This window comes from Apus apus, chromosome 6, assembly GCF_020740795.1.
Source record: "Apus apus isolate bApuApu2 chromosome 6, bApuApu2.pri.cur, whole genome shotgun sequence".
Lineage (NCBI taxonomy): Eukaryota > Metazoa > Chordata > Aves > Apodiformes > Apodidae > Apus > Apus apus.
This window is the reverse complement of record NC_067287.1, coordinates 5,444,277-5,469,897: the sequence shown is the minus strand read 5'-3', so window position 1 is coordinate 5,469,897 and position 25,621 is coordinate 5,444,277. Positions and strand designations below refer to the sequence as shown.

Here is a 25,621-nt window from a genome sequence, read left to right as displayed (position 1 = left end):
GGTGAACCCTGTGGTTTATGTCACGTACTTTTGCAGGACCTGCTGTCGCTCCCCAGGATGAAGCCCGTCCTGCAGCGACACGTCCGTGCTTTGTAGTTGCTGCCGAGCAGACAGATGTGGGAACAGCCCCCTGGCATCCCATAGGGGTCCACTTCACATGCGTGGCTTCTGACTGCAGTGAGTGAAAAACAGGAAGCTTGAAATTCGTTGAGAGTAGGACAACGATGTGCATCAGCATGCAGAAAGGTTAGGAAGGAGTAGAAAGGGAATTTGTGTCACCATAAATCTTCCACCAGAAAATTACTACAGAATAAGGTGGGTTTTTAACCTGATGCCCAAACCAGACCACTAACCCAAAGGACCATTTTGTGCCTATCAAGCCATACCCATCGTTGTATGTGGTCACCCCTTTTTTTGGATAAACATCTGCACAGCATTTGCCAGGCAGCACTGCCCTGGGACAGCTGGCACCGTTCTCCTTTTTTCCTTTGTTGCTTTGGTTCATATAGTTGGTTGCTTGGCTTTTTGAGAACAGAGTGAAGCCCATGTCATGCAGTTTGCTATTAACTGAACTCCATTAGACAGCATCTTTCTGGACAGATACCTGCACAGAAGCTCAAGAACAGAACAAGCCTTGTACCGTTTTTCCATGTTTGTACAGTTGGGACATTTACCCACATGAAAAAGCCCAATAATTCCTTTCCCTTGATTCCGTATGTTCAAATGCACAGGTCTAAATTAGAAGACTTACATATAATTTTTTTTTTTTTTTTAAAAACTCTGTAAATCTGATGAGAAAACAAAATCTACCTCTATCCTACATTTACTAAGTTGGTTTACAACAGGTCGACATTATTTTAGCTCAAAATTTTTTTTCTCTTCTTCCCCCTTTCCCTCAAGCATTTTAGTTGTTGGAAAAAAAAGGAAAAAAAAAAGAAAAAAGAAAAAAGAAGCAATCAAATGGTTTAAGGTCGATATTGTTAAAGGCATACAGAAACCCTAGCAAGTTAAGACAGCCTTTACAGCAAATCCTGACAAGCAACAAACATGTTCATTCAAAACAAAAGTAGTATCAGAGTGAACAAAGGGCAAAAGGAACAGAGTAATCACAGGATGCAATAAAAGATTACACTGTGCTCATGTCTCTCCTCTACTCAACCTCTCTGAATCCTTCAGGTGTATAGGAGCAAGGCCTATAGCAAGGAGTCTTTGCAGCCCCTTCAGATACTGATATCTGCAAATCAATGCCCTCAGCTACAGGGTGAAAATTAGTTCACCCAGTCTACGTCAATTTAGTGTTCCCACTTCAGAAACTTCTCTAAAAGCAGTCAGTCTGTCTAATAATATTGATGTTGATCACCAGAACTGATGTGTTAGCTTTTCTGTCCAAGCAGTCATGGCAACGATTTATTGCCATATCAGTCACATCACAAAATTCTCATAAAGTATTGCTGTAAACATTTTGGTTCTTGCTGTCTTTGCACAAAGTTCCCAGCAATCACATGGCTGTTCTGGATGTAAGAAGGAAGTGATCAAAGCCAGGATTAGAGTCATTCAGGACCATGGAACTCAGAAATTGTTATTTTTAGGAAAAATTCTGAGATGATAAAACGTTTTTCATTCTAGACAAAAACGAAGATTTCTTTCACAAAAGGCAAAGATGTTATTTATAAAAAGCAAGGAAAACTGAACAGCAATTTCCTGTCCCACTACTTGCCATGCTGGCAGGCAGGCAGGCAAGCTGCCCACCTCTCCAGGCTTTTTTGGCAACTGAGAAGACAGGGGCTCTCTTGAGGTTTGCAGTCTGTCTGAAAAGTAGACCCAGAGAAACCAGGAATCTCTGAGGTCTGAGACCCAAGCATGGGGACATGTAACAATTTGGAAGCTGTTAAATTCTGAAAGCATGGAGTGTGTGGAGCCAGAAAACTTGCAGAGCAGGGCTCTTTGGAGGTTCTCCAAGCTGAATGCTCTGGAAGCAATTGTGTTAGGAGATGAGATGCACAGAAAACTGGCAGTAAGCAAAGAGAAAACTGTGCAGATGAAGAAGCAGAGTTTTGACACAATGAAATTTTCACTGCATCTTTTGATATGTTTTTCTAGATGAATCTTCTTAACCACACATCCACCCAAACATCTGGCTTTACCTTCCAAGAAAGAGGAGTTCTGATCTTACCTACTGTTTGAGTTCTCTTCTGGTAAACTCGGATCTCTTTAGCATTGTCAAGTGTACCAACAGACTGAAGATCAGTGCCATTATATCTGTTTATTCGTAAAATGCTGAGGTTATCTGAATTAACTGTATACAAATAGTTTTCAAATACTGCCAAACCACAAAGATGCCTAATCTGGAAAAGAAAAAAAAACACAACACAACAAAACCCCTATTATTTTAGCAGAATATTTTAGGTATATCTATGAAGAATAACTTCATGTGAATTGTATTGCTTAACTGTACAAAAGGACTGCCGAATATGTCAATATTTGTAAATAATAAACACAAAGGACACCAAGTGTAGTTCACATTCTTGCAGTCTAGGCTAGTAATTAGAAAAGCTTTGCACAAGAAAGTCAGATAATTCAGAATATTTAGCAATCTAAATTCATTTATTCTCTGAATCTCCTACTTTCTGACTTAAATTAAATCTCCTGGATATTTCATTATGCGCGACAGTTTACATTAGTATTAACTAACATTAATTAACTGATAACAACTAAGACTCAGATTAACTAGCATTAACTAACAAATCTAGTAAATATATATATTCACAACACAGTTTATGGGTTGAATGGATGTATTTTTAAATCATGTTATAAACAAAGTAAGACAAATAGTGCAAGATATACCCACTGGCTGGTGTTCAGATATTCACAGACTGAATATCTTTTTAGTTTAATCAATAAATAATTCACCACAAAGTATTTAACTTAGCTAATTTATTAACAAATTCAGACCTACATCACCTAAAAAATCCAAACCCTGCTGTGTGCACCAAATATTTCAGTCCTTTCTGGAAATTAGCCCCCAGTTGGCCAAATCTTGCCATTGTATTATACCCATGAAAAAGATAAAAAAGGAAAACAGAAATCATTGGAAGTGTTTGATTAAGACCCAATAGACATTCAATCCAATTATAGAAAGATGGAAAAGAAAAAAGCCTTGAAAATAATGATGCATATGTACCCAGTTGCTGAATTCTCTTCTGCATTATAATCCATTCGTCCCTATTTCCATTTGCAGTTAAAAACTTTATCATTTAACTCTCAGGATAGCTTTTCTACATTTACACTATTAAAACTGTGATTTTATTTTTTTGTAACAATACAAATTGTAATAATTTGATAGTTGTTTTTTACATCTCATTAAGCTTTTCAGCTCTCATATGCATGAATGGAAATGTTTGCTCCAAAGACTAGTTCTTCAAAAGCCACCCAGGATATCAATCTTAAAAGCCCCTATAATTTGGAAAGCATGTACTTATGAAACAAACTTTAATTCTTCAAATTTCTTGAGAAAGTATTTACAGATCTGCTGTTTCCTTGGACTAATGAGGAGTAACTTGGAATAACTAAAGTATTTCTAAAACATGAAATATGGAAGAAATACAATGTAGTGAAATGACGAATTCTGCATTTGAACGGAAGAATAATCAATATGCCTCTCCTTTTGTGGTAAGAGTGGCCAAATGAAAGGCCAAACAATACAACACTCTTCACCCATATAGAGACAGACCCTTCTCCCTTCTTTGCAAGTTTAGAGACCAAAGAATCTCTCTGAACTTCATCAAGAATCTTCTTTTGCATCTATGTATCAGAAAGAAGAGAAAGAACAAGCATCTCTCTCTCCTGTGACACCAGTACAGCTCAGCTGGAAGCCTGTAAAAGTGCTTGTTAATTGCTTTTAAAAATGCAAGAGGAGCAGCAGCAGCAAGAGCAGCAGCAGCAGCAGCAGCAAGAGCAGCAGCAGCAGCTCTAGAAGTGTGACTTCAAGTGTGACTTCCAGGGTGCATTGTTAATGAATCACTGAATGGAATCCTGCCCATAGGTTGCAAAATGAGCTAAAGTGCAAGTAAATCAAAAGAAGCAGATGGATCTTTGAAAGTCTAATGCCTTTGAACTAAAAAGAGAAAATAATCTGAAATTACTTTAACTATTGGCATGAGGTACATTGACTTATTGGTATCATTACTTTTTACTAATTTGCAAATAAATACTTACTTGTCTGCCCTTAATTATTGTATGCCTCTTTCTCCCTTGATAGTCAACAACTTCCACAGTATCCAGATATATGTCAACCCAGTACACATATTTATTGATGAGATCTAGTGCTAGTGCAGTGGGCTGTTCAATTTTAGAGTCTACGATCCACGTCCTGTTCATCCCATCCATGTCACATCTCTCCACCTTGGCAGCATTCCCATAGTCTGTAAAGAAAAGCTTTCTGTTGAAAGAAAATAAGTTGTTGTAAGTTTTGAAGGGTGTGAGCAGAGAACAGAGCTCCTGATGGCTCTGTGCAAAGTTCCTTTTTTGTTCTTCATCATTTCAGGGTATTCATCTATCAATAACACACTTAGATAATCATAATTACCAAGAAAATTCACCATATCTTCTGACAAATTCAAGATTACACAGAATGTTATTTCAAATGGGATGTACAGAAGTTCTAAATCTACTTTCTTACCTGACAGATCCACCATGTAATAATTGCCTTTCAAATGGATAGTATTCAATATGTACAGAAACTACATTACAAACTTAAACATCTCTTTAACCATTACTTATAAAAAGTGGCAAGAGAGTTACAAATAAGGGGCAAAACCACAAACAGGAGAACAATTCATTGCCTATAACACGTAACAAATCCAGTCATCCAGGTTTGTGAAAACGTATTTGCACTGAGTTTGTATTCAGTCCTGGAAGGATGTTGAGGCTTTGAAATATGTTTCCACAAGTCCAGTGAGTCATTCCATCCAAGAAAAAAGGGGAAACCAGCAGACTTTAAATTGCTACTAAAGCTTCCTAACCCAATACTTGATTAGCATTCATTGTGTACTAACACACAAATCAATTTTGATTAACCTGACAATATTTTAACAAGATACCCATTTGTGAGACCAAGTTACACTTGCAAGCTGAAGACCACCTTGCCATGACTTTGACATGCTATAAAGAATAATCTGATTCCAGACTGATTGTTACTAAAATTACTTTGAGAATCAGGATTTAATTTTCCAAAATAAGTGTTATTACCACTAATGGGAATAACATTGGATCAACAGCAGATAAAACTGAGATATCTGTATGTTAAAGGGCAGTAATTTATAGCTTCTCATAGAAATCCAGCATTGTTGTACAATTTGGGCTGGAAAGAGTTTGTTAAATAGCCAAGTGAAATCCATATCCTTTATTATTACCATCTTCAAATAAATAGGAATACATTTTAAATGCAGTTAAAGTTTTTCCATGTGCAAAAATACACAAATGAAAAAAAAAAAAAGCCAACATTAAAAGTATTGAAGGCAGGAGAATTATCTATCATATATACACAGCAGCTGTCAAATGTCAAAATGGATTGAATCACAGAATCATAAAACCAGGCTTGAGGAGAATTTGAAAGGTCACGTAGTCCATCATCAGGCCATAAGGCAGAATAAACTTTACCTGGAACATTCCTGAGGGACTACTCCATTCCTGACAGGGATTTCTATTTATCAAAATTATTTTGAATTCCTGTCTTGTCCTTCACTGTAATTCTGTATTCCAGCTGTACTCTAAGGACATTTTAAAAATCCACATACTTAACATCCAGGTCCACATAAATCAAAATGTGCATACAACAGATGATGCACAAAGTCAAAGTTACGTCTGCAGAATAAATGTTTAATTTGGAACAAAAACAGCCGAAGAACTGCTTGCAGATACATGTGTATTCACTTATCTATCTATATATTTCATCAGCAATAGCAAGGCCAACACCTATTACATCTAAAATAAGTTGCTAAAACCTTTCATGTACTCTAGCCTGGGAATCTGACTTAGGTTCTTTAATTCTTTGTATATCAATATTCAATTATTCAAATAAAGCTCATTTTGCAATCACAGATGCCAATGGGCTGTGCAGTCACCAGGCTCCTCCCAGGTGTGGATATAAACATCTGTGCACAAAGACCTGAAACTTGGCTTCAGACTGACTCAACTTGACTGCTTGGTGCACAGTACTCTTACACAAGATTTAACATGTCTACAGGATACCACCAGACAGACTAACACACCTTAGAAATCCCAATTATTTGCCTTATGACTAAATTCTCCTTTCAGATCAGACAAGAAATAACACATTTATATGTCAATAGCAAATAGATAAAGAGTATCTAAAAGGCTTCTCCAGCTTTTGGGGACAGTGGGTCATTTCTTGGTTTTCTACAGATTTGTGTGTGCTAAGGAAGCCAAGCAGGGCTTCATGTGTAAATGACACACTTTTAATTGTACAAGTAATTACTCTTTTCCTGGAGACTGACAACATTAAAACTTTATCTTTTAATGTAGAGGCAAAGATAGAGCAAGAAAGTAGTTACCTAACTGCTGCTGTATGATCAAAGCATACTGAAAATTAAATTAGAAAATTAAATGCAAGCAATCTTGAAACACAATTCCGTATTTAAAGACTAATGCAGATTATTAGAATGAGGTTTAAATCAGAATTGCATTTATAACACATCAACTGACCCACAATTACACTGTATTTCCTTTGCCTTGGGAGTTTCAGAGGATACACTGTAGGGTTATTTATTTCATCTCAAGGCTAATTTTCCTGCTGACAGATGGTGCTGGCTTTGCTCACCCATTTTCAGCAGAGGGCAGTGAAATCTTTTATCAATTCACAGAGGAATTTCAGCAGGAACACTGACCATGTGCATCTCCCTGGGCAGCCCCAGCACTGTGTGTGAGGACTGACCTTGATGGGCCAGGGCTGACAGGGCCAGGAGAACTGTGTTCACTACAACCTTTATTTCCTGAGACTACCAATGAGGATGCTAATTGAGGCTGCAGTGAAAGAGCAACAATTCTGGCACAAAACTGAATTTAATTAAGGCATGTTATCTTGTGAAAGCTACAGACTTCTTAATTAATAGAAATTCTTAATATTCTCCTAGCTCTTAGAAACTGTACAAACCCCACGTTCTGCCCATTGTTAAGCAACAACAAAAAAGGACAATCTTCTTCACGGAGTCCAGGTGCTTTGCAGGTATCCTTTACTACTAAATTATACCTGCTGATTTCCTCAGCAAACCTATTTGGCTTAAAACAGTTCTTTTCACCTGCTTTTCCCTCCAAAGGTATTTCTAGATGGCAATCAGATTCCTTCACTCCCTAGCTAGCAGCTAGAGATAAGCAAAGAGTCAATCTTTCTCATCTCGTAAGACAGGCTCTTTATGTTGCCCTTTTGTGCAGTTATTCCAATTTTAGGTCATGTTATTGAAAAAGCACGGTCAGCACTGGCTGTGTTGTTCCATAGAGGAGTTCTCCAGTGTCTGTACAATGGCCCTGTAACCTGCCTGCCATCAACTGGAGATTCAGCCATCACTGGATGACATTTGCTATTTTCACAGCTCTATTACACTGCTGATTTACAGTCATCCCACCAGCAGCTATCACATATATCCTCCTTCCTCTGCTGATTTCCTAGGGTTTAGCTGACTTTCTCCAGCCTATGAAATACAACCTGTTCTAAAACTTAACAACTTAGTCTTAAAAAGTTACGTTTGGGGTCTTTCCAACTAGACTTTGGTTTCAACTAGGAAAACACAGGGAACACTCCCCCCACAACTGAGCGCTAAAGCCTCTATAACATTGTAAAGTGTCCTCAACTGACAAACCTACTGGCTACAAAGATCAAGAAAGCCATGCTACTAATTCCAGAGGAAAAGACTGCTGTCATGAGATGCAGGTGACAGTGAGCTTCCCAGTCCCTGCTCTCGTACCAGTGGTCATAAATTTATCTTTCCTTCATCATCAGGTCCCAAAAACACATAAAGAGGGCCTCAAAAGGCCTGCTGCTCTTCCTTGACAGAGACATCTGTCCTAGATAGAACCTCCTTTCAGACCCAGACAGTTACTGTCTTAGTTCATCTGCCAAACATTACATGTCTCCCTTATTACCACTGGTTTTATCCAGCAGCTTCTGTCTTGTCACTTCCTTTTGTTTTCCAAGATTCAGCCACCGCATTCATAATCCACCCATTTAATTAGCCTAGAAAGAAGTACGTTTTCCTTGTAAAGCTACATTTGGATGACTGAAAACTTAATTTCTGATGCACCTAAAAAGCCAAATACTGTACAACACAATCAGACATTCAGGGGGTAAAATTTCACAATTCTGCAACCCTCTGGCAAAACTCACCACCCACGTACGGAACAATATTACAGGGAATCATGACGTAGTTTTCCCTTTTTTTTCTCTAATATGTACAACTGTGCTTCACAGTTAAGTGTATTCATATGCCATTATTATATTTTTTTAATTCTTTATTTTCTTCCTCAGCCTCTCATTCCTCTTTGTAATAGGGAAACAGTACACTTGTCACCATGTCCAGAAGCTCATCTATTCAGCTACCAGACGTCAGGCTCTAAGTTGTCCCCTGTGTAACTCACAAACTGGCCTATTTCCACTTCTTATTGCTTCTTTAATTCCCAGGTTGGCTTTTAAATTTCAAGTGTTCCTTCTGTAGATCTATGGAAGCGAAAGATATTCTTGCAAAGTCACATTGATCCCTTACAAGAACCAAAATGCAGTTCCAGGCATGCCCAAAGAGGACAGAGGTACAGAAGGTAAGTATCACATGTCTGGTAGTATTGTGTCATTTAAAAGAGCAACTGCAAGGGTGAAGGCTAATGAATGAGCTCTGATACCAAAACACTTTAATCCCAGCTGCACCCAAGTATCACACTCTCCCTGTTCTGCAGGAGGGAAGATTTGGTATCCTAGAGAGTCACCTAAAGCTCAGATAGAAACACTGTCAACGTGACCTAACCTGAGCCAGCTGCCACATAGCAGTCACGTGGCAACAGCAAGGAAAATATCATCTTTTGCCTCTCCATCTACTTCCCTCTTCCTCTGGTCGTCTCTTAACAGAGGTAAAGATCTGTTAATGTAAGCACTACTCGGTAGGAAAAGAATAAAGACTACAAATACACACACATTTAAAAGGTACCACCTGCTACTTAAGCTGAGGAAGCAGAAAGGTTGTTCTTCTGAAGCAATCACAGGCCCACTAGCATAATTCCAAAAAAGAGGGAATTGCTGGGGCAGATTTTGTAGGGAAAAATGGCAGAGAGCGTGGCAGCTCGCAGGCCAGAGTCAACTGCAATGCAATTTTATCAGAGGTACTGTAATTATACAGTACATATAGAAAAAAACACTGCTTTCTTAGATAAAGTTACTGCTGTGGACTGAACCTACCTACATTTAAGTAAAACAGATAACACCATACCTCAACAGGAGTCAAGAGTAGAAAGAGCAGTATTTAATTTTCAGAAATTACACCAAGAGGATCATTATCAAGACAGAAAAGCTACTAAAGACATTGCATTGATCTCAGGAGAAACTTGGCTTAATGCAAAAACCTAACCTTATGCTCTGGGATGTATAAGTGAGTGACACCAAATTAGAAGCTTTTTTTTTTTTAATTTAGAGGAGGGATTATGGTGTGGGAAAAACCTCTCCAGTAACATAAATGGGATGCAATTTAACACCATTGAAAAAAAAAAAATCTGTTTAAAAACCAATGAGAAGACCAAAACGCCTGCTTGAAAATACTGTGTGAAACTATCTGTGGGTTTCTCCCCTTGCAAATGAAAGCTCAGGTGAAGTACTCATTGGATTCTCAGGTGACTGCCACACAGACCTGCATCTGGTTTCTACAGCATTCAACGAAAATGGATGCGAATTGATTTAATTTACAATGCATTTTATTAATAATCTGCTTTACAGCATGCCCCAACATCGTTTTCTCCTTTGTTGACTTTTCAGTTGAAATCAGGGTTCAGTAGTTTTCATTTGTATCTAAAGGAAAAGAAATTTGCCACACTCAGGTCATTTTTGGTAGTAAACAGACCATGTCCCTTAGTGTACCCGACAAATCTTACCTACATGAAGAGCATTGCTTTCTAACTGACCTACATTTAAAACAATTGCCAGGGTTGGGGCAAAGACAATTATTTTCCCAGGGCAGGAAGGCAAAAGCCATTGGATTTAGGTATTTGAGTCCTTCCTTCCTTCCTTCCTCCTTCTTTCTAGCAAAATGCATCATCCATCAGCACGAGGATAATTTCACCCAGCAAATCCATGCTATTTTGGGGGGATTAGAAGCCAGCAAGCTTGCCAGCAACATGCCTTAAATTTTGCAACTGGTTTTGGAAGGAAATACTGTGTGGGTGTTTTCTGTGCTACACAGGAAAGAAATTATAGTAAAGCTCCTGTGTGATTTCTGCAATGTAACACAAGACATACGTTCCAAATGTTCCCAGTACTTTTGAATCCTAGCAGTGAGTGCAAAAGGATAAAATAATAATGGTGTCTTCTCACACAGAGCTGCAGATTTAGTGCCATGCAGGAAGCAGCACAGAGCTGAGCTGCAGATCAAAGCAAACCCCAGTTAGACAACTCATTCTCACCACACAGAGCCAAGCTCCCATCCCTGTTTGCTGCATGACAGAACAGAGGCAAAAATACCACCAAAAGCTCAACCCAAATTGAGGCACATTTATAATGAAATGTCTTGCTCTTTACATGGAAATCACCAGATAAAGCAAAGGTTTTCTTGCTTGCAGGAACAGGGATGGCAGTCTGAGCAGCAAACAGGGCTGTGAATTTGGGGAAGGATTAAAAAAAGAGCAAATCTGGTTCACTGCTGAAGTAGCTAGAAATTGTCATAATCTGTGGCGTTCTTAATGAACAGAGTAGCAGGGCACAGGGGAAGAGAAAAATCCTGCAACTTTTATTATTTTGTTCTTTTTTCCTCCTAAAAACTGTCCATCTATAGCAGTATGCCTAGCATAAAGCCCAGTGGGTTTGCCATCAACAGGACCCCCCCATCCCAATGTAATTTCCTCAGACATATAGAAATATGAGTTCACAGAGATGTTGTAAAGTGAATATAATATGATAATTCAGGACTGTGATCTGTTACTTCAGCTTAGTAAAACACAATCTGGCATAGAACTTTCCAAGTTTCACCCTTTCGACCTTTGAAGGGATTAAAGCCTTCACTTTCTTTTGACTTAGGAAGGGCAACTAAATATACATAAAATAAAGGGATTTTTAAGGTCATAATTAACCTCAAAAAGTCTTGTCCCCTCCCCACCCAAATAAGCCTTCTCTGCAGGGAAGGAACTGCAAACAGTCTCCAGTGCACCGACCACCTCCAGGTGCAGCAGGAATAATATATGATAATGAGATGTACAGATAACTTTCTATCTTAAAATATCTTTTCACAGTTCCCATTTTCTCTCACAAGCTATGCTACTTCACACTCAGTAAATATGTAGCAAACCTACCTCAACCCTACCACATTCTCTTTCTTGCTCTGCTTAGGAACAGGTGTGAGTTTCTGTACAAGCTAAAAAATGCACGCCTGGATTATAAAACCAATAAATCAAATACCCACAGACATAAAAAATTCATTCATAAGTTTTGCTAGAGGATAAAAATTAAAATAAAATACCTTACACTCATTCTCATCATAATAAAGCCTGAGTTTTTCCCCCATCAGCAATAAGATTACAGCTATGAGAAGTACTCTTGAAAAACTGCATCCCTTGGCATATATCAAATTTATACTTGCTTAACCTTTCTGCCTAAACACAATTCAATATCCTTTCATTAAAGCCACATAACTACCTGGAGTTATTTTGTGCAGCAATGGTGCATTTTCATTGTATTTCTCTTTCTTCTGAACAAAATTGTGTTCTGAATTTTTAAAATTTATTCCGAATATAAGACGATAGGGACTAAAAAAAAATTATTATATAGCTTTCTTCATAAATATAAGCCAAGTTTTAATAACGTTTTCACTGAAAGATGCACTGAAGATGTATTTATGGATTCATTAAGGGCCCTGAAGATTAGCATTCTATTTGTCCAGTTATTGCCATTCATTTGAAAATGTATGGATTTGGATTTAAATGGGATGCAAAAATCTGGAAGTGCAGTCCTTTGAGCCTATTTGTGCACTTCCCTATGTGCCACTAGCTCATCAAGTAGAGTAAGAATGAAGAAACATGGATTATTCCCAGTTGATCACAAAACAGCTGTGCTGAATTGCCCTGTTCATCCACTGAGAAAACTCACTTCTTAAAGATGCTCAAACTCCCAAGTAATACGCTTTTATATTATGACTTAAGCAGACTTTTAAGAGACTTAAGTCAGCCCAACAGTACCAAGAAGTCTTTCTAACATATTCTGCTGGGTATTTTATTAGAAATACAAGAGGCAGTGAAAAAAACTTTTGCCAGAGAAAATTAAAATTCTTGCTTTGGGAAATTAAAATACAGTTTCTTCACTGGAAACACAGGGTCATACATACACTAGCCTTCAAACTCAACTACAGATGCAAATTTTATTATAATATTTTGTACTACTGTGCTGTGAATGCTTTCTGGAACAAAAACTTGACCATTTATAATGCTGAACCCAATTAGGTATCAGATATCCAATGCATACGCATTCAATACACATATTCAAAGACTTATTTTGAAAAGTTTAATTACTATTGTACTGAAGCTCTTTCACAGAAAGAATAAACACAGTACTTCTCCTGAAGCTATTTAATTTTAACAATATATTATTGCATGCACTCAGGCTCTTTTTTTCCTGTCACTTAATAAGCAACTACCTTTAGCTGAAAAGAGATAATTTTTTTTTAAAATAGGATTTTTCTGTTGGGAGGGAGAAAAATGTTTTCATTAATTGTTCAGCACTTGTAAGGAAAAAGAAATTGAAAAAAGATGACCCCTGGAACTGTGTCTGAACTGCAGCCTGGTGAATCTTAGGCTGAGAGGAAAGCTGTCAAGAACTGGGTAGGTTTAACATTGGTCCTAGAGGGAAGCTGAGCCATGGAGCACATCACAACAGCAACAACAGTTACTCACTTTTTAAAAATGACTAGCAAGATAAAAGAGGCTATTGTGTCTCAACCACAATCCCCACTTCTCCAGTGGCTATTCTCTCCAAGCATTTGAGACCTGGCTCTTTCAACCCAGTTTGAGAAACAGTAGTGATGTGGGCTGCTTGGCACCGTGAGGCACCAAAAATGTACCTGTTCAGTTTGTCAGAGATTTACATCACCTGGATCGGTGACAACGCAGATACCTACTTTAAACTAAGAATGCCTCACCTTCCGTTTTGTGATTTGTTAACAAACTTTTTCTATTTGGAGCTAAAGTGAACTAAAAAGGCAGCATTTTTGCAATATTAATCTATTTAATATTTATTAATAATGTGAAAAATAAATTATAACCGTTCTTCCGCTTTGGTATTTTATGACCTATACCAGATTAAATGTCAGTAATAGCTGGCATTTGAGAACCCGTCTCATCCATCTTATACAGAAAATGCTACAATAATCATCATTATATAGGATTATATTATATTAATAAAAAAAATCCACAGTTTGCAAGCTTTAGGACTCTCAGGACCCCTCCTTCACAGGCAGGCCAGAAGAAAGCCCAGGATTATATTTAAAGATGAACCCTTTAGATCCTAAAAGCTTCAGACCCCAGTTTGGAAAATTGATGATTAAAAGTCATGAGGAATTAGCACTGGACAGAAAGGATAGGGATTTCTTCTTTCCAATAGATTAATGGAAAAAGAACATATCAGTGGCTATTAAATACAATGACATTTCTAACTCTGAAAATCACAGCACTGTACACCCCTGGAAGCTGACTGGTTTGCCAGGGGAACTACAACTGTACGCTTGTTTTATTTGTACTCTGGCACCTAAGTGTGTCATTTTGCTCAAGTTATGAAAAGTCACATCTAGGATGCTAAGGGACTGTGCTAGTTCACTCTTCAACACTACTGTCCTCAAAGCTCTTGGCTTAGATTTAAATCATTAATCAGTGACATCAAAGCTGAAGATGATCTTGGATAAAGCAGCAGGCTGTGCTGTAGAATAACTAAGTTGACAAAACCCACACTACAAATTTTTGTTGTAAAAAATGCATGTAGACAATTTAAATAAAGTATTTACTTTAAAGCAACCTTTACACATGCTAGTAACTTCACATATGCTAAAGGGGAGTAAATGCATTTCCTATTTGATCTACACAAGCAAACACTGCCAACACAACGAATCCTTGAGCTTGTTTAAATTGTAGCTACTTAGCACAACAGAAAATAGACAGCCTATCTACTATCTCTACTACAGACAGTGAGAGATAGAGCTGATCTTTCTCTCAACATGCAGCTTCCCTTTGGAATGAAGCAGCAGACTTGGCAGGTTAGGGAATTACTCCAATCTCACTGATGATTCCAGTTGAGAACAGCAGTGTGGAGGAACTTGGGGCTCACCAAGGAAAAAATACAATAAAGTGTACCTACTCAAACTATAACAGCTGTTCAAAAAGAACTAAACCCAACATTCTCACCCAACACTTCCACATTCCTGGCAAGAAATCTCCTCTCTTTACTGAGTTTTGTAAGGTAATACATTCTGATGTGTATATTAGAACTTGCCCAACATCCTGAGTTTCAGATCAAATATCTTCTGCTGGATAGATTGGTTCAGACCCTGCCAGTCTGCACAAGCCTTGTTAGTGGCACATCTTTATGCAGGTCTGCATATCCATAATCTCCCCACTACAGGTTCCTTGCTGGAGCACTATTTAATGTCAGCAACAGCTGAATTATTTGATAGTGGGATTTGACAGCAAGTCAAGAAAAAATAGGCAGTTCTGCTTCCCCATTAACTGCTGACTAAATAAGTAATTTTCTCGCTAAAACTGTACTTGCAAGTTCAATTAATAAAGAAAAAAAAAGTGTGGTCTGCAACAAAGATCTTAGACAATGAGTTATCAGGTTAATAAGAAGAGAAAACAAAGCATGACTTATACAGAATCACAATATTTTAAATGAGATTGGAAGTATTCTATTTGCATTATTTCATATCTTCCGAGATCTTCACATCTTCATGATAGTTTTCCCTAAGTTGTTACAAAACAGAACTCAGGTCTGGTTAAGTGACAGCAAAAATGGTTGTATTCCATTGCAGAGAAGGCTCTGGTGTCTTTTTGCTGTTGTTACTCCATTCTTGATCTTGTAATCCTTAATTTGCAGCATCTAGTCCTAATGGGAAGATAGATGATTCATAATAATACTAATAATTAGTGCCTAATGACTAGAACTAACATTAAATTGCTGGAAAACTCTCTGGTGTATATATGCAGGTTATAAGGCAAGTGAATACAGAAACTCAAATATATATAAACAACAGAAGGATTTCAGTTTTGACTTCCAAAGGTTGCCATAAAGGAGAGGCCAACAATGACCTGTTGTATTTCCACTGTGGCAGAGAAGCTATAAAAATAATAATTATCTAAACCCATGAATGTGTGCTGCTCAGGTTCACAAATGTTTTCATCAACTTTTCCTCATAGTTTTGTTGAATGCTATGAAAAGGACAACAACAACAAAAAAGCTTCTCTACATGGTGGTATCTAATAATGAGCAGATACTGATGGAGTGCAACAGTGAATTAATGGTGGCTGAGTATTGTATTGCTCAAAGTGATTATAATTGAGATGGGGATCACGCATGGTACACTCAGACACCTGCAGTAGTGAAAGGATGGAACAGTTACATTACTCTGATATTTTATGGCAAGTGACATGAAATAAGACACTGTGTTTAGGGATTTTTAATAGAGTAATTGTGTTGCCCACCCTTTTGTACTGAGATAGATATGACAAACAGCAGCTCAAATAGTGAGGCAGGAACGGGTCAGAGCTGTCCCAAGTGAACTACCAGGTAGGAAAACAAGAGGCAATAAATGCTTTTTGTAGCCACATGCCATGGTCCAACCTCACAGCTCCTCATTTCTTGGGGGTACTTCCAAAACGTGTTTGTGCCTCCTACAGAGCACAGATTAGCTTCCCCCAGCCAATCATTGGTTCTAAGGTGGATTCCCCTGCTCAGGAGATCAGAAAGCAAACAGTAGCAGTACATCCAAGGAGGAATTTAGGCAGAATTCCATATCTTTCTTTCTGTTTCACTGACACCATTGCATAATCACAAAGTTTAGACATAATTCAGCAGTTCATGCAGCTGCTCAGAATTTGCAGTATTGTCACTTCCCTTTTGCTCAGCCAAGCTCTGATAAGAAGTTATTTTTAAGAGGTTATTTTTTCATCTTGAAGCTTTTTGATACTTTCAAAAAAATAATGAAATAGCTTTTTTCCTGAGAGTCAACAGTCACACATACTTTGCTTTCAACAGCTTACATTCTTGTCTTCCCTGATAATTTTCTGTGGACATTAACTAACTGTTGATTAACATTTGTTGAGTCTCATATTCAGGAAACTGGCCCATTGGCACCAACTAGATGAACTATATTCTGAGAGGAGTTACTGATTAACCCGAGGGCAAGGCCCAGTCCGTCACAACCCCTTACAGGAACAGGACACATGGAAGGAACTGCTTTTTACATGTTATGAGTGAGGAATTACTTGGTAGACAGAGATCAGAATATTCACATTTCGCTCATGTACTTGTAAATACTAAGCTGTGGTGTCTGCTTCAGTGTTGGGAAAGTATAATGGCTTCCAGTCCTGCAAAATCCTTATCATTTCATGGGAAAAATGTAAAACATTTACTGCCCTGCATTTATATAGACATTACTTATTCATAAGTTAAATGTGGTCAGTGGGTATTAAATCTTTATCCAAAATTACACTTAATCACAGAAATGGTATTCATGTCAACTTGCAACTAGTCAGAGTTAAAATTTCATTCACTCAGGTCTTCAGCTGAAAATGAGACATTTAATAAGCCAATTTCCTTTCTGGAAGAAAACAAAAATCACATTTTTCTTAGTACAATACTGATTTAGATCTGATATCTAGAAACAGGTGCAGAACCCCACAGTCAACTTTTTTTTTTTTGCTTTACTGCTACTGCTTAATGACCACCAAGTGGGCATTCCAATTGTATTCTTAGAAGAGTTCCAAAACTTCAAGAATTGTTACTCATGACAAAGTGGCATTAACCTATTTTACATCTTTTATTCGCCCTTCCTGTCTCTCATTTATTCCAAATGATTTGCAACTATTCCAAAGATGAACATTTTACAAGTGGTTCTAACTATACTTCTGGCTTAAATAGTCTTGAAATAGACAGTGTTAGTGGTTGCTGTGAGACACATTTTTGCTAAAATATTCTCAGCCAAAAAACATATGTCCCAAGATGTTGCTAGTAAATAGATACAGTGATTTTAAAACATCAGCAAAGCAAATTCGTGGCTTTTATTCACATAGAACTCACAGGCAACTTCTCATCCTGTGCTGTCTCACCTTTCCTCAGGGTTAGAAATATTACCTTTGTTCTTCTAATTTTGCTTGAGAAATTGCTAGCACTCAGAATTAATGAATTTGACTTCAGATCTTTTGGAAGCTGTTGACTGCAATGAGTGCATGGCACATCCCAAATTTGAAAGATCTGAAAGATATCTGAAGTTTTGCTTATTTATTTGAATTATTGGCTTGAGTATTCCAATTTCATTTGAATGGATCATTCAAATCCTTATATACTGAATCATACACTGCTGTTTTCCACATGTAGCTTGTCTCATTTCAAGAACAGTAAAAACCTGTGCTGGCATGACAAGGTATTTTATAGAAAAGCTGCATCTGTAATACACTTGCTGTACTTGGTACAGAATTTTCAACTTAAGTCATGAATTAAACAAGAGGCTGCAGAAAGCAACCTGGGAATTGTGGGGCTAGAGGCTGTCAGCTGATCCAGAGGCACAGCATCCACTCCTGCTCCAAACTCAGCTTTTTGGTTTTGTTAGTAAGGTTTATTAGCACAAAATGATGTATTCTATCTGTTTACAGAAGTGATCGAAGGGATTTAGCTGAGACAACAACAAAACAAGCCCAGCCCTCCCTCTCCCCACTGAAAAACCAGGCATGAGAAGAATTTGCCAAGTTACACATAACAACAAAAAAAGACTTTCAGGGAAAGAATGGGCAAGTTTATACATGTATCTGTATCATATAGACAGGTACGTATCTCTCATCTTCAGCTGCAGGACTGAGACTCCTGCTCTATACCTGCTTGTTCTCCAGGGGGAAAAGCACAGCCTGACAACGTATTTAGCACGGAAAGAAACTCCAGAAAGTCACAACTCATTACTGAATTAATGAAACAGAAAACTAAAGGCCACTTTACTACTTCCCTTCCACTCCTTCCCCATTCCACTCGTGGCCCTGGCACACGCCCACACTCAGAAAGTCTCATGACCAGAAGACAACCCGGCTCAGGGAAGGAAACCTCCATCTGCAGAGTGGCCCTGACATGCAACCACAAGATCACCTGGGAGAGCCTGCACCAGGCTGGGCCCCTTCCTGAGGGACAGCAGGGCCATGCCACACCACCTCACCCCACACCTCCCTTCATGATCAACAACAATCCAGGTCTTGGGTTAGCAACTCATGTCAGAAGTTTCACAAGCAATTTTGAAGCAAGCACACAAATCTACTTCCCAATCACTTTCCCGTAATACCAAAAATGTAGACCATTTCTGAAAAAAATGAAGAAATAATTGCAGGAAAATAAAAAGATGTTCTCAAGCCACATATAGGATTATATTAACATGCAAACTAATCTGATGATGTCAGCATGAACCGATGCATTGATAGCAGAGCTGTCCAAGCTACCTCATAAATTTTAATAACAATTCTAAGACAATTTTCACCCTCAGAGAAGTGACAGTTACAGCTCATGCCATTAAAAAAATTACATGAAAAATGGGATTCCAGGATATTTATGATGCCTCTCACCTGGTCTCACAGGTTTCTATATGCCCAACCCATGTAAGTGACCACTAGCTCACTCTTCCCTGTTCCAAGTAGCCTGGCACCCCTCAGTCTCCAGGCCACTGGGCACACAGTTAAATTAGTTTTATTAATTAACTGTTTGATTTCAGGATGAGAAGAAGCAATACAACACCCAACAATAATGCTGAGTACATTAGACCAGGTGCTCTGTGCAGCAGAACAGGAGGTAACCACCTCTTCTAACAAGATTCAGGGAAGAGACCAACACAAACCAGAGCACCAGTTATCAGTGGAGAAACTGGACAACAGCCTTGGGGATTTTGGAGGGGGAGCGGGTGCAGGGGGCTGATAATTTGCTTGATTGCTTGCAAAAATGAAAGCAACAGTCTACAGGCATAACTCCAAATATATTTCAAGACTATCTTTGTTGTATCTATACATGATTTTATTTGCATCAGAAAAATAATGAATATCTATTTTGCATATTAATTGCTATAGCAGTTAATTTACTGAGGTGAAGGGAGCACAGATTAACTCAAAACAAAGTGGGGGGAAGAAAAAGCCTCAGCATAATTGTTCTGCTCTCATGTAACCCCAGCAAACAATCCTGCAATCTCCAGCACTATTTTAATGACTCAGATCCCTTGCTGCTCTCTGTGACAAGGTGGAAGATAGCCTGGGTTGGGATGTGCAAGACACCACCTGCTGCAGAACAGTTATTTCCTTTCCTACCTCGTTAAAAGATGTGTTCCTGGTCTTTCCACTCCTTATTCAAAAAAACTGGGAACCAGAAGAGTGATAGAGATATTTCTTCACATTTTCTACAGGTCCTCCTGTATTTAGCAACAGGTGTAGAGGTCACTGTGATGACAATCAGCACAGCAGATCTTATGGTGCCCAAATCCCAGCAAATCCCATAGCAATATAAAGGATAAACCCCTGGGAAGTAGATGTGCAGAGGCCTTGGAAAATCTTGATTGCTTTCTTACCATATCTAAACACCTTTGAAATTTAGTCTTAATCCCTGGGAAGTCAATCAGAATTGAGTGAGAATTCACAGCAAAGAGTCATGAAGCCCAAGTCCCTACACAGCAATTAGAGGGGAGTGAAGCACTTTTGAACTAGGATTCACAGTAGCACTGTGCAATTATCAGGCTAAACTGAGTCCTTGCTGTTAGTGTTGTGGTTTGTTTGTTGCTTTTTGTTGGTTTTTTTGTTTGTTTGATGGTGTGGTGTTTTTTGTTGGGTTGCTTTTTTTTAAATTCAACTAGTAATTGAGGCTGTCCTCTGTGCTGAACTCAATTAAATATACCAGGGTATGTTCAAAACATGCTCTCTAAACTCTGCCACTTGAAGTCCAGGCTAGAATACCCAATCTGCAAGTATCAGACAGCTGTAAACAGGAAATAAATTACCATCTGAGCATGGAAAATACCTTGGAAAAGGCAGCACTCACCTCACTATCTACATAGCGGTTGAAAAATCTAAGGATGATTCCAAAGGTGAGGAAAAACCAAACCAAAAGGAACTGTACATCAGGGAGAGCATGGCATTTCCTTTGTTTTTGGTGACATTATTCCTCATCAGGAATTTTGGCTGAACATTTAATTAAGCAATGTTTTTGGCATCACAGTACATTTTCTGTTGAAAGGGCTGCACAGTGGAACAGATACCCCACTGGCTGGGCTAAAGCTGTTGCTGACTAGAAGGGCTTTTCAAATCTGTCTGTTCCCATTTCAGTATCACAAAACCTGTCCCAACAATTCCTTTTGAAGCTTTTGTGCTTTCTGATACTAATTAAACACACAGAACAAAAGCAGTAAGAGCATGCATGAGAGGCAAAACCAAATTTCTCTTCTCTACTCTGATGAAAATTATTGATTAAAAGCTTCAATGAGAGAGTATCTGATGGCTAAACACTTGTCTGGTTGAATGAAGATACTTAGACTGAAGATGCCTGAATGTGGAAGTCCCAGGCATTAAAGGAGGAACTCCTGTGGCCATGGATTTCCCAAGATGTTTCTCTTTCCACATTTCAAAGTTCCCAGGTTCACCTCAATATAGAACACAAAATCTTCTGCAGGACAGAAAAAGCTTCCCCCAGCAGCTCTATTTTTGAAACACTAAAACGTAACAATTATCAGGCTTTCCTTACAAAGTCCAACCCCTTTTGATGCTAGAAATCCTAGGTAAAGTCACTCTTTATTCTGAAATGCTCTCCTTGAGTCATACTTCTGTACAGTCTAAACTGAAGCAAGCAGCGCAAAAAGACAGCAGGTGTGCTGCCTGACACACCTGCTGTCTCCCAGATCTGCTAAGGAAATCCAGCTATCCTCACCTTAAGGAACAGATAAACTGTTTCAAATCAATGCTCTGAATTTTTTTAATTGCACATGGCCATCACATATTTATGAAAACACTGTTTGCAGAAAAAAATAACTGGACATAAAGCTACTTAAAATTCACAACAGATAACTTGACATTAGGGAGATACTGGTTAATCTTTGTTTCAGCTGGAATGGGAATACATTTTGTTAAAAGCACAGAAATGGAAGTGATAGGAGAAGAATACATGTTTTTAGAATGCATCCTTTAATGCCAAATAATGAACTCAGTGATCCAAGAAAGCTCAGGAAATCACAAGGTGAAAGGACTGGAGAGGATGATACTTATTAAGCACCTTTGCTCCTAATAAAAATACTGTCACTAATCAGTCATCCATAGCAAACAGTCATTAATTTTCATGTTTCTCAAAGCACTTACCTAAAGTAAAATACTGTTAGAGGAGGTAAGGATGAGGTGTGGAGCAGTGAGGTGACACACAGCAAAAAACCTCAGGGCTCTTTTATCTCTTACACCTGTGTTTTAGTCATCTGTTTCTAGTTGGGTCTATACCAAACACCAATCAGGCAGCATGCCTAGAGCTTAAATACATCATCAAGTGACAGAGATGTAGTTGTGCTACCTTGTTTGCTGGGTATAGCAAATCATTATTTTCACTTCCCAAGCCCTACATTGATGCAAAATCATGTACAAATCTACTGACTATAAAACCTCAAAATTGTATCATTTGGCTCAAGTAAAATTAATTTGATGTGCCACAGAAGACGAGGACTCAACACAGCCACAACAAGCAACAAAAAATTGTAAACACAAACTAAAACTTGATCAAGGTTTCATTAAAACCTTTCTCTACTTTTTGGGTAAAGGTTTTAGGCCCCTGCCACAAGCAACACTGCACAGCCAGAACTGTGGCTGTGCAACAGCAGCTGCTGTAACTAAGACAAGATGCTTCATTTTATCAACACAGCTCACATATGTTCTTCAGTTTCCCCTGACAAACTTCCTAGACATATTTCTGTGCAAAGGATTCATTTCAAGGGGCTGAGATTTTGCATCTAAACTGCCTTATACTCAGAGGTCCTTGGATTCATTGTTGCCATGATCCAGTTGCTACCTGCATGCTGGATTCACAGTCCAGTTTTCAAGGATAAAAGAGAAAGATGCACATGCTCCCTGTGGCTTCTCCCACCAATCAGTTTTTACACCACTGGCTACAAGAAACATTCAGGTGTACCAGGGCTTCCCTAGGAGTACTGAATATTTGTAAGTTTAATTTCACGACTAAGATTGTACCACCTACCTGAGGCTGCTTTTCAAATTCATGGAGTTCCTTTATACTCCTTCTGTATACCTACTCCCTGTGTAAAATGAGATCCACTCTATTTTTAGTTTACTCTAAATTCCTGCCTCTTTCCAAATCTCTCTACCCATCTAAACACTAAGTTACTCCCTTCCTTAACTAGATACTTTTCCTTACCCCAGTCAGTCACCTCCCAGTTTAAAAGCACCAGCCCTTGGCTGAAAGTCACGAAGGTTGGGCAGTCTCAGCTGCCTCCATTTGGGAGACAAAAGGCTCAATTTTTTCAGTTTGTTTTTGAGACTTTTGAGTTTGGCATTCGATACAGAGTAATTGCATATTCCTGAAAAGAACTCACACTGCACATAGATAAGTTCACTAAATTTTAAGCACACGGTGAATTTTCAAGCACATAAAATGATTAGGAATATTTTTTCATTTCTGTCACAAAGCTGTTCAAATTTTTTTTTTCCTTTAATCAATCATGACTGTAGCTATAAGTTCACTGATGGAAAATAATCATTTTTATTTGATTAAGCATTTTTAAGTAGTGCTGAGTTTGGGGAACACTGGCTTGAAGCACAAAATGAAAAATTAAACGACACAATGAAAGGTAAATGTCACCAATCATAATTTAAAAGACAATTAGAGAATACTTCAATCTTATAACAGATTCTGTGTGTGATTTTTTTTCTTTAACCTGTACCATATATGCAAGTATGAATGCTCCATACAGAATTGCACCTGTAGAGGCCAAGGCATGGTCAGCCAATGACTTGACAAGTGCACTGGAAAACATCCCTGGTGTCAACAGAACTACAGCCTGACCTTTGCTTTATAGGTCTGCTTTGGGAGAATGGTGTTAGGCACAGGAAATAGGAGTAAAAAAATCATACAAACCAGAACTGGAACAACCTACCAAGTCATGTCTAGACCCAGAAGAAACACAGAAAAGGTTCTTCACAGGGAATTTTCCCAGTTTATTTAAGTCTACTTTTTCCTTTCAATTAATGAAGTAATAAGATTGTGCACAGATGTCAAAGTCTGAGACTTCCTAGTTAGGAAATTATATTTACAGCCACAGAGAAGAGAAAATATGTATCTGCAGGAAATCAGAGCGGTTAGTAAGAGCCATCTCACAGATAGCACTTGAGCATCTTACCTTTTTTTCCTTGCTTTTATAGCATGATTCCTGTCAAAGTAGCTTCCAAAAACACCTAATCCTACAGAGAATCTGAAATTTGAAGGATAGTTTGCTTGACAATTAGATTAGGGAAATGGAGGAAGCAGAAAATATGGGCCATCAGTATCCCTTGAAGCTTGAGGGTTAGTTTTAACAGCCACAGCACTGGTCTGTTTAGCACTTCAATAGATTGGACCTGATGGCACTGGGTTTAAAATGATACTATTTACTTTCACAGAGAGGTAAACAAAATATGGGAACGATCAGAGGGAGTTCAGTGATGTATACGTAATGCCATTAGAGCCAGACTAAGTGCCAGTACTACCCAGGCTAAAGGGGCTGCTGAACACCATAAGAGCTAATTCACTTTTCCTTCTCTTCCGTAATTCACCCTGTCTGGCATTACCCTGCTTGCAGCTTCCCAGAAAAAAATCTATTCCATGATGGTACTGGTTCCAGGAGTCAGGCAAAGCATTTTATTGTTATAAAAAGTGATTCAATAGGTCTCATCCATTTTAGTTGCAAAGAAGTGGTGACTGAGAAGCATTATGTATACTTGCTTTTCTCCCCAGTCCTTCCCAGCCTAAAGAGAAACATAATTCCCTGGACATTTGGCACCAACAGTGACAGTCATTACTCTTAACACTGGAATACAGTATCATCTCCAAACCCCCTAAGATCTCTACTTAGAAAAGGAAGTCTCTGCAATCTTCATCTTGAGGTTTTCTGACCATATGTGGAGATCTATAGCAGACTGGAGTGATGAAAGCTTTCAGCCAACACCCGTGGATTTCCAATTGCAGATTAGGAGCTCTATCTCTCTGCAGTATCACAACAGCAAAATCAAATACCAGTAAGACACTCAATATGAAAAAGCTCGGATTTGGCTTGTCAAGACAGACTTGGGTGCCATCCAAGGGTGAGGGAAAATTGAAGCTTCTACAATTTTTTAAATTGTTTTACATGAAGTGCCCCATTCACTGCTCTTATTTTCCTTTACCTAAACAAAAATAGGTTAACTAACTTGAAACGCAGTTCAACCAAAGATGATTAACAAATGCAGATTCGTGTCACAGCACTGGAGAAGGTATTTTCCCACCACATAAATATGTTCCCTTCATTTTCCTTTTCATGTTCAGACTGACAGACCTTTAGGGACATACAGACTGTCTGTCTGGATATATTTAGGAAGGCACTGAGTAAACATGTTGTTTACAGCGGATCACAGTTGCTTTCTAGCTGCTTGGGAACCTGAAAATGTTACCAAGGTTTATTTAATACATGCATATTTTATAACTGCACATAATTACTTATGTAACACTACAACAGAATTTACAACTTCATAAATATATGAGAGCTATTATCATACCCTTCCTATCTACCATATTCTCTTTCAGCAGATAGAAAATGGCTGAATTACCTTTCTCATCTCAAACCCACCCCATGCTGAGGAGAAAATACAGCCCAGGTGCCCCTTGTTATTACTAGATGTCACTTTTTTATTTTTTTAATTCTAAGAGGCCTGTAAGACTTCATTATCTGGTTTTACAGTGGTACTCTACTGATAACAAGTCAAATCCAAGTAAAGAAAGCACAGAGGACTGAAATTGCACGCGGCGGGAGGTGGCCATCCTGAGCACAGGATTCTCCAGAGCAGACAGTCTGGGTTTGAACTGCAGCCAACTCGTCTTAAAAACTGCAAATCAAAAGGAAGCTCCTGCCCTGGGAACGAGCCAGAAATTGCA

General features: G+C 38.4%; 1 protein-coding gene across 1 annotated transcript in view; it reads right to left on the bottom strand.

The window, feature by feature from the left end:
* Positions 1-25,621, bottom strand: part of LRP1B (LDL receptor related protein 1B) — a 398,334-nt gene that overhangs the window by 244,153 nt on the left and 128,560 nt on the right. The window contains exons 6-8 of the mRNA XM_051623744.1: positions 4,216-4,438; positions 2,174-2,345; positions 29-172 (exon numbers count right to left, since the gene is read on the bottom strand). Of these exons, the coding sequence (XP_051479704.1) occupies positions 29-172; positions 2,174-2,345; positions 4,216-4,438 (539 nt within the window). The remainder of the gene's footprint in view (positions 1-28; positions 173-2,173; positions 2,346-4,215; positions 4,439-25,621) is intronic.